This window comes from Pelobates fuscus, chromosome 13 (genome assembly GCF_036172605.1).
Source record: "Pelobates fuscus isolate aPelFus1 chromosome 13, aPelFus1.pri, whole genome shotgun sequence".
NCBI classification, from domain to species: Eukaryota; Metazoa; Chordata; class Amphibia; order Anura; family Pelobatidae; genus Pelobates; species Pelobates fuscus.
Window position 1 is genome coordinate 21,703,090 of NC_086329.1, and position 13,157 is coordinate 21,716,246.

Genomic DNA, 13,157 nt, shown 5'->3' on the forward strand with positions numbered 1-13,157 from the left:
AGAGTATGAATTACAATATCTATGCAGATGTGTGAATCACTAAATATCACGGGCACAATACAGCAGTGGTTCAGGGATCATGTACCCAGGCATAGCATCGGCTTAAAGGGACTCTATAGTCACCATATAAAAGCAAGAAAGACAGGTCCCCCAGCCTTCCTTCTTGCTTTTATATGTACTTTCATTCATTAAAAAAAAAATTCGAGGTGTTTTTATATTAAAAACTTACCTCCGTTCCAGCGCCGAGCTCCCCGCTAGGCCGCGCCCCCTTTTTCGTCAAAATGACGAAATCGCGGGGCCCAATGGGACGGCTTCGCGCTGCACCAATCGCGTTCTTCATAGAGCGGCATTGAATGCCGCCCTATGAAGAACCTGAGCGCTTTACCGCGCATGTGCGCGGAATGCGCGTTCGCGAGCTGAGCTGTCTGACTGACAGCTCAGCTCGCTTTCTAAAATTATAAATAAGGGGGGGGGGACCTACTGTCCCCCCCCGGCCCCCACCCCTGTGCGGCGGGTGGGGGCCCTAAAATTATCAATAAGGGGGGGACCTACTGTCCCCCCCCCGGCCCCCACCCCTGTGCGGCGGGTGGGGGCCCTAAAATTATCAATGAGGGGGGGGACTTACTGCCCCCCCCCGGCCCCCACCCCTGAGCGGCGGGTGGGGGCCCTAAAATGATCAATGAGGGGGGGACCTACTGTCCCCCCCCGGCCCCCACCCCTGAGCGGCGGGTGGGGGCCCTACAATTATCAATAAGGGGGGGACCTACTGTCCCCCCCGGCCCCCACCCCTGTGCGGCGGGTGGGGGCCCTAAAATTATCAATGAGGGGGGGGACTTACTGCCCCCCCCCGGCCCCCACCCCTGAGCGGCGGGTGGGGGCCCTAAAATGATCAATGAGGGGGGGACCTACTGTCCCCCCCCCGGCCCCCACCCCTGAGCGGCGGGTGGGGGCCCTACAATTATCAATAAGGGGGGGACCTACTGTCCCCCCCGGCCCCCACCCCTGTGCGGCGGGTGGGGGCCCTAAAATTATCAATGAGGGGGGGGGACTTACTGTCCCCCCCCCCGGCCCCCACCCCTGAGTGGCGGGTGGGGGCCCTAAAATTATCAATAAGGGGGGGGGACCTACTGTCCCCCCCCCGGCCCCCACCCCTGAGCGGCGGGTGGGGGCCCTAAAATTATCAATAAGGGGGGGGACCTATTGTCCCCCCCGGCCCCCACCCCTGAGCGGTGGGTGGGGGCCCTAAATACAAAGGGGGGGGGACCCTAGTTAACCCTCCCCCCCCCCCAAAAAAAATATCTCCCTACCTACCCCCCTCACCCTAAAAATAATGAGGGGGGACCATTAACTAAAAACCTGTAAAAAAATTAAAAATGAGATAAAATCAACTTACCATTCAATGTTTTCTTTCTTCTAAAATCTTCTTTCTTCAGCCCCAAAAAAGGCCAAATAAAAATCCATAATAACCGACGCAATTAAAAAAAAAAAAAAAAAAAAAACGAGCGCAAAAAAAAATAATCCATCTTCACCCATGGAGGGCTCCGCGCAGACTGAGCTCCGCAGGGCGGGGGAAGGCTTATAAAGCCTTGCCCCGCCCTGCAATTAGGCTAAGAACACTCTGATTGGTGGGTTTAAGCCAATCACAGTGCTCTGTGTCATTTTACAAGCGTGGGAAAGTTCTTTGGAATTTTCCCACGCTTGTAAAATGACACAGAGCACTGTGATTGGATGGATTTAAAGCCATCCAATCACAGTGCTCTGTGTCATTTTACAAGCGTGGGAAAGTTCTTTGGAATTTTCCCACGCTTGTAAAATGACACAGAGCACTGTGATTGGATGGATTTCAAGCCATCCAATCACAGTGCTCTGTGTCATTTTACAAGCGTGGGAAAGTTCTTTGGAATTTTCCCACGCTTGTATTTTGACACAGAGCACTGTGATTGGATGGATTTCAAGCCATCCAATCACAGTGCTCTGTCATTTTACAAGCGTGGGAAAGTTCTTTGGAATTTTCCCACGCTTGTAAAATGACACAGAGCACTGTGATTGGATGGCTTGAAATCCATCCAATCACAGTGCTCTGTGTCATTTTACAAGCGTGGGAAAATTCCAAAGAACTTTCCCACGCTTGTAAAATGACAAAGAGCACTGTGATTGGATGGCTTGAAATCCATCCAATCACAGTGCTCTGTGTCATTTTACAAGCGTGGGAAAATTCCAAAGAACTTTCCCACGCTTGTAAAATGACACAGAGCACTGTGATTGGATGGCTTGAAATCCATCCAATCACAGTGCTCTGTGTCATTTTACAAGCGTGGGAAAATTCCAAAGAACTTTCCCACGCTTGTAAAATGACACAGAGCACTGTGATTGGCTTAAACCCACCAATCAGAGTGTTCTTAGCCTAATTGCAGGGCGGGGCAAGGCTTTATAAGCCTTCCCCCGGCCTGCGGAGCTCAGTCTGCGCGGAGCCCTCCATGGGTGAAGATGGATTATTTTTTTTGCGCTCGAGTTTTTTTTTTTTTTTTTTTTTATTCCGTCGGTTATTATGGATTTTTATTTGGCCTTTTTTGGGGCTGAAGAAAGAAGATTTTAGAAGAAAGAAAACATCGAATGGTAAGTTGTTTTTATCTTATTTTTTTTTTCTTTACAGGTTTTTAGTTAATGGTCCCCCCTCATTATTTTTAGGGTGAGGGGGGTAGGTAGGGAGATATTTTTTTTGGGGGGGGGGGAGGGTTAACTAGGGTCCCCCCCCCTTTGTATTTAGGGCCCCCACCCACCGCTCAGGGGTGGGGGCCGGGGGGGGACAATAGGTCCCCCCCCTATTGATAATTTTAGGGCCCCCACCCACCGCTCAGGGATGGGGGCCGGGGGGGGGGACAGTAGGTCCCCCCCTTATTTTTTATTTTAGGGCCCCCACCCGCCGCACAGGGGTGGGGGCCGGGGGGGGGGGACAGTAGCCCCCCCCCCCTTATTGTGAATTTTAGGGCCCCCACCCGCCGCACAGGGGTGGGGGCCGGGGGGGGGACAGTAGGTCCCCTCCCTATTGTGAATTTTAGGGCCCCCACCCACCGCTCAGGGGTGGGGGCCGGGGGGGACAGTAGGTCCCCCCCTTATTTTTTATTTTAGGGCCCCCACCCGCCGCACAGGGGTGGGGGCCGGGGGGGGGGACAGTAGCCCCCCCCCCCCTTATTGTGAATTTTAGGGCCCCCACCCGCCGCACAGGGGTGGGGGCCGGGGGGGGGGCAGTATGTCCCCCCCTTATTTTTTATTTTAAGGCCCCCACCCACCGCACAGGGGTGGGGGCCGGGGGGGGACAATAGGTCCCCCCTTATTGATAATTTTAGGGCCCCCACCCGCCGCACAGGGGTGGGGGCCGGGGGGGCAGTATGTGCCCCCCTTATTTTTAGGGCCCCCACCCACCGCTCAGGGGTGGGGGCCGGGGGGGGGGGAGGAGAGTAGGTCCCCCCCCCCCTTCAACCACTATTGTGGACGGACAGCATCCCTGTGGGTTCGGGCTTCAGCTGTCAGCTGAAGCCACGCCCACAGCAGTGCTGACAGGCTGTCAGCACACAAAGCGCGTTCACAGTGCTTTGTGTGCTGATAGCCCGTCTGATGCATTCACCCAGAATGCATCGGACGAGAGGCCTTTTTAGGGCCTCTGAACTCGGAAGTCCCTCTGGTGGCCGTCTGATTGACTGCAACAAGAGGTGTTCCAAGCTTCTAATGTAAACACTGCATTTTCTCAGAAAATACAGTGCTTACAAGAAAAAGGCTCCGGGTAGCTGTAGCACTCACCTAAACAACCTCATTAAGCTGAAGTTGTTCAGGTGACTATAGTGTCCCTTTAATTTATGGTTGTTTTTTTTTCAAGTTAGTAAGAGTGGACCTCAATATAGTAATACGATAAATGAATGGTGCAACACTAAGCTTGCAATGAGAGCAAAGGTTTATTCCACTAACATAAGAAAAAAAGTCCAAGCAAAATTCAAACTACACATGGTTCCTGGGTCTCGGAAACATGTCAGGGCTATTTGCATTGCTCACAATAAACTTATTGAATGTTCACTCTATATTCTTTGTGTGGTTCTAGAATGAAAGTGCTGCATACTCCCCAGCTTTCACATGCATACTCACTGCCCGGATTATGGTTACAGAGTGAGAGCGCTCACTCACTGCCCGGATTATGGTTACAGAGTGAGCGCGCTCACCAGGGCCCCCATAGAAATGTAGATTTATTTTGAAGTACAGTATTAAAAGAAAAAAACAGCAACCCCCTTTACTAAATTTCAGTCCCCCCTCGTCTACTAAACCCCTGCCCCTGTTCTCACTCACTGAGACACACTCACTGACAGACATACACACACACTGACATACACAGAGAATCACTTCAACACAGACACACACTCACTCAGACACACAGGCTCCCTCACAGACACACACAGACAGCAATACACAGAAATCCAGCCATACACACACACACACACACACACACCCCAACACTTTTTTAAATTGTTATTATTTTAATTTAAATCCACCCAGCCTCCCTACCTTTGGGAGAGCTGGGTGAATTTCTTACATGGTGTCTAGTGGGGCTGCTGGACATTCAGGCAGGGGGGCGGACTGGCAGCATTGATTTTAAGCTCTTCCTGCTCAGCTCCCTCGCGCGCCGCAGAGTGATCGCGCCTGCATCACTGCGGGAAGCTGAACAGGGAGAGCTTACACTCAGTGCTCTCTCGCCATGGCCCGTGAGTTTGACATCCATGTTAACCAGTCATTGTCTTGGCAGCCATGCACACACAGCCATATACATACACACACAGACAGCCATACACTCATACACCCCCCAACACTTTTAAAAATTGTATTATCTGTCAGTGAGTGAATGTTTGTGAGTGAGTGTTTGTGTGTGTCTGTCAGTGAGTGTATGTTTGTCAGTAAGAGTCAGTGAGTGTGTGTGTCTGTCATCGAGTGAGTGTATATCTGTCAGTGAGTGAATGTGTGTCTGTCAGTGGGTTAGTGACATGAGGGGGCGGCAGAAATCCTTGCACGGCCCTGGTGCTATCCTGTAACACATAGAACCCCCGATAATCCGCGTTCTATCCTGTAACGCACAGAACCCCCGACACGCCGCGTTCTATCCTGTAACGCACAGAACCCCCCATGCTCTGCGTTCTATCCTGTAACGCACAGAACCCCCATGCTCCGCGTTCTATCCTGTAACGCACAGAACCCCCCATGCTCCGCGTTCTATCCTGTAACGCACAGAACCCCCCCATGCTCCGCGTTCTATCCTGTAACGCACAGAACCCCCCATGCTCCGCGTTCTATCCTGTAACGCACAGAACCCCCCATACTCAGCGTTCTATCCTGTAACGCACAGAACCCCCCATACTCTGCGTTCTATCCTGTAACGCACAGAACCCCCCATGCTCCGCGTTCTATCCTGTAACGCACAGAACCCCCCCATGCTCCGCGTTCTATCCTGTAACGCACAGAACCCCCCATGCTCCGCGTTCTATCCTGTAACGCACAGAACCCCCCATACTCAGCGTTCTATCCTGTAACGCACAGAACCCCCCATACTCAGCGTTCTATCCTGTAACGCACAGAACCCCCCATACTCAGCGTTCTATCCTGTAACGCACAGAACCCCCCATACTCTGCGTTCTATCCTGTAACGCACAGAACCCCCCATGCTCCGCGTTCTATCCTGTAACGCACAGAACCCCCCATACTCAGCGTTCTATCCTGTAACGCACAGAACCCCCCATACTCTGCGTTCTATCCTGTAACGCACAGAACCCCCCATACTCTGCGTTCTATCCTGTAACGCACAGAACCCCCTATACTCCGCGTTCTACCCATTAACGCACAGAACCCCCCATGCTCCACGTTCTATCCTGTAACGCACAGAACCCCCCATACTCCGCGTTCTATCCTGTAACGCACAGAACCCCCCATACTCCGCGTTCTATCCTGTAACGCACAGAACCCCCTATACTCCACGTTCTATCCTGTAACGCACAGAACCCCCATACTCCACGTTCTTTCCTGTAACGCACAGAACCCCCGAAACTCTGCGTTCTTTCCTGCAACGCACAGAACCCCCTATACTCCGCGTTCCATACAATAACGCACAGAATCCCCGGATACTCCGCGTTCTATCCTGTAACGCACAGAATCCCTGGATACTCCGCGTTCTATCCTGTAACGCACAGAACCCCAGACACTCTACGTTCTTTCCTGCAACGCACAGAACCCCCGAAACTCTGCGTTCTTTCCTGCAACGCACAGAACCCCCGATACTCCGCGTTCCATCCTGTAACGCACAGAATCCCCGGATAGCGTTCTATCCTGTAACACACAGAACCCCCGATACTCGGCGTTCTATCCTGTAACACACAGAACCCCCGATACTCCGCGTTCTATCCTGTAACGCACAGAATCCCTGGATACTCCGCGTTCTATCCTGTAACGCACAGAACCCCCGACACTCCACGTTCTTTCCTGCAACGCACAGAACCCCCGAAACTCTGCGTTCTTTCCTGCAACGCACAGAACCCCCGATACTCTGCGTTCCATCCTGTAACGCACAGAATCCCCGGATAGCGTTCTATCCTGTAACACACAGAACCCCCGATACTCGGCGTTCTATCCTGTAACACACAGAACCCCCGATACTCCGCGTTCTATCCTGTAACGCACAGAACCCCCGACACTCCACGTTCTTTCCTGCAACGCACAGAACCCCCGATACTCTGCGTTCCATCCTGTAACGCACAGAATCCCCGGATAGCGTTCTATCCTGTAACACACAGAACCCCCGATACTCGGCGTTCTATCCTGTAACACACAGAACCCCCGATACTCGGCGTTCTATCCTGTAACAGATACAGGAATGTTGAAACTTCCGAGGGCTGAGCAGAGATCTCCTGGGGGCGGGGCTGCAGGCTGGATGCAGTGCACGGGAGCAGAGCGCTTGTATTGGTTAGCGCCGCTCGTTATTTGCATATCCACGCACACCCAGCCGCCAGGCATCCTGTGTGCACCTGAGCAGCGCAGTGTGAGCCGATACCTGGCACCGAGCGGAGAGATCCATCCCAAGGCGGGCAAGCGGAGGGACACCCTGGCATTCTCATTCTGCTGAGTAAACTGTAGCAAGCTTCCACTCAGCACTAAGCGGGCTACAAAGAGAATACACTAGTGGCTGGGACTAATGGGAGTACAATCCGCTGCCATCCAGGACTGTGCCATCCAGCTGGTACCCAGCACTGCTGGCTGGTGCTCACTATACTTAGTGTATTATATTGGGCTGGCAACTACCATTACTAACAGGACTGTGCCACACAACTAGCCAGAGGTCTGTACCTGGCACATATTACAGAACTGGCTGCCCCCACACCCTACAAACACAGAGGGCTGTACCCAGCTCACCCCCTCTTGAACAGTAAGATATTTCCCAGCTGTCAGTTATTATAGAACTTTGACCAGCTCCAGGACTACCCAACGTGTGCTCTAGGACTGCACCCAGCTGGCATCAAAGGAAAATTGAGACTGCATTTGGCAGACATGGAGTCCAGGATCCAGCACCATTCCCCGAGCTATGGGTACTAAGGAAAGGTATTAAGCGGTGAGGAGGCATAATGAGCCCCTGGCACTGCCCACATATTGTGCTGCATTGATATCATGCTCCCAGGTGCTGCTCTGGCTGTGCCCTGGCTCTGGTCCTTGCTGTGGGGGTGTGTGCTGTCTGGGACCAGCTCTGCCGGGACTCCGTTTTCTCATCCCCTGCATCAACTACTTCATTTTCTCCCAGGAAGGCATCACCCAGCGCCAGTGTCCATATACCGCACCCCTGCCTCTCTAAGGGGAGGACACGGTAAGTACCTTCAGGCAGTGTTTCCTCTAAATATACATCAATGGATAACACAGAGGCATCACCCTAGCCATACCTCACCAAATGTGCCATTATATATAGGATTAAACTTCAATGCACTCTGTTCCTCACAATCTTTTAGGCTATTCCCCTTGTCCCACTGAAAGAAGGACCACTGATTTTGTTTTAATTTAAAGGACCCATAAATGAGAATTCCAAATAAACTAGTCCTTATAAGTTAATAAAACTATTTAAAACCTCTGACTTGCTTTTATATGTTTAACTGCCTAACTAGAGCTTTTATAAGAACTAAACGTGTATTAATCTAAACTGCAATATTACCCACTAATAATACCTTATAGACTCTATTTTAGGACCCCCTCCTTACCGAGCTTGAGGTTATGAACCCAAACACTATGAACCCAAGCAAAACCACAGTAACACTAGGTCCCAAGTTTGATGTGAGTGAAATGATAAAAAATTTACTTTTTTCATAAAATGTAGAAGCAGACTTTTTTACATGTGAATGATCTGTCATTATGTGAGGAATCCTTCTTTCAACTCCCAAGGTTTAACCTTGCAGCCCATGTTTATTATGCGTTTTTTCTTAATTAGTTTAACCTAATATCACAAGTGCAACCAGCCATTGTGTCTCCACCACAAAATATTTACTTTGGAGTTGTCAATTCTATGTGCAAGTAGTGCTTATGGTGGCCGTGTTTGATACTCTGCTCCGAGTATAGGAATTTCCTTCTCTTGGTTAGTGCTGAACCTTTGTCTGCATCAGTTTTTCCACTTATATAGACCTATAGTATTGCTACGTTTACCCCAAATTTTTGGGGACAGATGTCTTGTATGTCTCGACTGACAGATATTTGACAACTTTAAGAACCAAAGTGACAGTCAATATCCAAATATCCATTCGGCTTCTATAAAAAAAAAACCAAAAAAACCCTAAAATACGATTTAGGCACCTTTTCTTCTAATCTCCATATTATACGCTCTATTTCTCTTGCTCACTGCATCTTTAATTTTCCGTTTACTCACTAATTTTTCTCCGATTCCTCTTTCATGTCTACTCCTATTCCATTTCTTTTCCCCATCCTTTAATTCCTCCATGACTCATTTCTCCCCATTCATGTGACTCCTTTATATTTCTTTTATTTTATTAATTTTGTCCCACTACATTTTCCTTTCCTATCCTTTTCCTCCTGTTTCACACTTATTTCATATATTTTTCACCCAGCCCATTCCTTGTCTTTATGCCCCTTATAGTTCCTCTTATTTTCTTTTTGTTTGAAACCTTTCATTTTCCCATTTCACACTAATTTTATCTCTTTCCTACCCAATTGACCATTGTTTCACTCATTTGCCTCTTAACCATATTTTTACACCATGTTCTGTCTTTCAGTTTAGTCATTCGGTTCTTTCTTGATTAATTTCACCCAATTCTTTCTCTATTTTTCCCTCTTGTGTCTCTCATTATATATTGTCTGTGTCTCTTTGTTCCCCAGTGTGTGGTACCCCATTATCCCTCTTCCATAATTTCTCCCGACCATTCATTTTCTATCCCCCCATCATGTCTCTCACTCCAATATTTTTTAAATTGCCCTTGCCTCTCTCATAATATTCTTTCCCTCTGTTACCCAATTTTGTCTTACTCTTCTCGTGTGCTTCTTTAATTCCATCCTTTACTTGTCATTTGATCAATCAGGATCTTCCAGGGACTTTATCTCGTATCTCCCTCTGCGAGGTCTGGGACAGAATAAAAATTGCTTTTTGAATTGTCTGAGAGCACTGGGTCGTGATCTGTCCCACCTCACATCACTGCATTATTACAATTATTCCTCTGGATTGTTCCCTAACAGCTTTTAAATAATTAGTTGTAGTTTAGTAATTGGTAGAGGCCAGAGAACGGCATCAATATCAATTTGTGATTTCCGCTGTGTGCTTTCCACTTACAGATTGGTCAATTTTAATCATGTTTTCCAAATTGCATTTTTTTCCCCATGCCTAATCTGCAGGAATGGAACATACACTGAGCTTTCACAGGGTTAATGTTGGGTCTCATAGATTATCCATAATGGCTGCATGGACGATGCAGACTTAGTGTCTCGCACAGTTTCTTGTATGGCTGTTAAAAACTAGACTGTGTCATCACATTCTGAAGGCAGCAAAGCAAGCCCCTCCAGCAGTTCGTGGGTTAACTTAGTAGTTTCCCGTAATTGTCCCCAAACCCCATTTCCTAAACCAATGAATATCAATGAATTGAACAGTCGCTAATAGCACACTAAGCTGGCAAAAAACTATGGGTTTCTTTTCCTGAAATAGTTTGTTTTCCGCCTTCCTCACAGGCTCCTCAATAATACCGTCTCCTGGTGGAGGGGGTTAGGGGTGAGTGGAAAGGGAGGGGGCAGCATCTCTGTGCCAAATACCTGGGTGCTTTGTAAAAAAGAGATTAAAATGGAAATAGGAGGAAAACACTGAAATATTAGCAAGTAACCTTAACCATTTCATGCCAAAAGCTAATGTGTACCTTTATGACAAGTGATTTTGACATTTTGTTTGCGCTCAACCTACATTTTATTGCATTATGATTTATTGCACCCTTGCGTATAGTATATTGTGTCTAAAGGACACGGTGCTTTCTTTTGTTACATTACATATAACTACTCCGCACAAATAAAATACTTGCATAAATATCAACAAAATGGTTGCCAGTATTTTAACTTGTATTTAAATGAAAATTCACAGCCTATTTTGTACATACAAGTAGTGTAGAAAAAGAAAAAAAATACTTACATTTTTATTCCCAATTTTAGAAATTCTATTTATATTGATTGTCGCATATACTAAGGAAGAGAGAGTCGTAGGGCTTCAAGGCTAAGAGATTTGATATGTCGGACCTTTACATTATCTGCTTTGGAACTCATTAATTAATGTTACTCAGAAGTAATTATTTTTAAAAAGATATGTATACCCGGGGGGCTTTTGGATGAAGTCCTTTCTGTTATGTTCTAATCAGCCAATGCCAAACTTTTCAATAGAATTTTGTTTCCAACAAATTGTGTGTGCTGTGACTTTTGTAATAATAATTTATTTTAGTGTAGTCAAATCCTTAAATTTGTGTTCTACCGTATCCCTGATCTGCTTTCCACAGAATTGTCCCTGATGTTTACCATTGCCTTTTTTTGGTGGGCTTATGGCTTCAAAAAAGGTTCAATGTAACTTAACCTTAAATCTCTTTCTTACTCCAAACTGTGTGGGAGTTTGACAGCGAGTTTTAGGGAAAATCCTGAATTCAGAGGTCTATTTATTTATTTTAGGGGAGAAGTGTTTGGGGCATTCATGGGAATGAGGACAATTAAGAGGTGTGGTTGGGGATATAATGGGTGAAATGTGGAAACTTACCACGGTCCTTCCCTTTTACTCACATATTCATTGATGAAGGAAGAGACATTGAATGAATACTTGCGATTTCTGAGGTTGGGAACACCGGGGAGGATAGGAAATGTTACTGCATATCCCATGTTTCTGTCACTTAGGACCACTGTGAGTGATCTCATCACTGTATGATATAGTGATGGAGGGCTTAGTAGGTGGGAAGCACTGGTGGTGGCCCTGGCAGGGGATATTGACTGTTATTAAACCAACATACCATGCACTCACAATCTCACTGAATCAGAGGGAGCTTTAGAGCCCAATCGATAGATTTATACATTGTTAACCAATGGGTTATTTAAAAAATAATAATAATAATAATTCTTCATGAGGTGTCACTTTGGACTCTTTTGGCAAAGTGGCAGGCTCTACTCCAGACCCCTACAGAACTTTAGCTTGCTGCAAAGCTTTGTTTTAAAAAAAAACTGAAGATTTTAATGATAATCAACACTTTTATGAATTACCATGGTTACACCCCCTTGGCTTTAAACAAGCAACAGATCCTGCTACCTCCTGGTTTGGTTAGCTCAGTGGAGCTGAACTGAATATACAGCAGTTGCTCAGAGCACCTGCCTTGCAAAGCCTTCTCATTGAGGTGCATGTGGAAGGCTGTGATTTGACAGCCACAGAAAGTCTGGGTGGGGTTAGAAAGTGAGGGTTTGCAAAAGGCAGAACTGCAAATTTTAGAAGCTGTTTTTAGATATACCTCAATTTAAAAAAAATGCATAATTAAATACACAAGTTTTCATTCGGGGTATATCTAATAAACAGTGATTTTTATTTATTTTGTAGTTGGGCAGTGGAGTGTCCCTTTAAGTTGTACTGTCTCAGGTTTGCTGAGGCTTTTATTATCGAAACGCACAGTTTTAGCATTGCTGTGTGTGCCTGCGCAGTGTTTCCCAACATGTGATTTACAGTGACTGCATAGAGTCCAATGTCTGGTAAGGGGCCAATGACAACTACCCAGGGGCAGTCAGTGTCTGTGTTTACCTGGAGATATCAGAACGCATTAACATGTGCCATGCGGGGACTGTCGATCTTCTTCTGGGGACAGTTATTTGTGATAGTTCCAGCATGGGACTTCTCATGGACACAAAGCTAAATGCTACTTAGAGATACTTTAACTTGCTGGGCACTGAAATGTACATGGCTATTTGCCAATGACAATCATAGGGATTCATCTCTCATATGATACTCTTCCTCTGTGGGAATACATAGCTATCTGCTGATATGCTAAATATGAGTATTTGCCACTGAGGGGTACACGTCTATCCGCTGATGTGATATATACAGTTGTCTGCCTTTGGGAGTATGCAGCCATCTGCCACCGTCATATACAAAATGATATTAAATCATTTGACAAGCTTATTCAAAAAAAAAAAAAAAAATCGAAGCCTATGTTCCTAAATAACTTTTATGTTCTCCCTCTTAGCTTTCTCTGAAAGAACATGTACATCATCCACATGCATGAGCAGACATAAATGGCTTTGTTCATGAGATAATGCGAATGTAGAGCGTCTCCATAATGCATTTAAAATGGGGAGGGGGCATCGGTTCCACCCTTGAGTGTCCCTTTAATGCAGCATGAACTGTTCATATTATTTATGATCTATTGCTTTCATGAAACTGATTAATTTCACTATTAACATTGTATTCTTTTTTTCTTTCTAACTTGATCAGCAGAATGACTGATAGTTACTCAAGCATTTACTCATTCTGTCTAAACTGTCTGAACGGTAGCAAAAAAAATAAAAAAAATATCTTCTTCATTTTCTTCTATGGAAAAAAAAAGGAAGCCTGCTACCTGTCTGATAATGTAATTTCAAAGGAGATTAAA

The 13,157-nt window shown here is 46.7% G+C and overlaps 1 protein-coding gene across 10 annotated transcripts in view; it reads left to right on the forward strand.

Moving 5' to 3' along the window:
- Window positions 1-13,157, forward strand: part of NRXN3 (neurexin 3) — a 532,717-nt gene that overhangs the window by 349,806 nt on the left and 169,754 nt on the right. For 3 of the 10 annotated variants that reach the window (XM_063439603.1, XM_063439601.1, XM_063439604.1), the window contains exon 1: window positions 7,525-7,882. The exons of the other annotated variants lie outside the window; for them this stretch is intronic. In XM_063439603.1, the coding sequence (XP_063295673.1) occupies window positions 7,690-7,882 (193 nt within the window). In that variant the 5' untranslated portion in view covers window positions 7,525-7,689. Of the gene's footprint in view, window positions 1-7,524; window positions 7,883-13,157 lie in introns of those variants that run through there. 10 annotated transcript variants of the gene reach the window in all.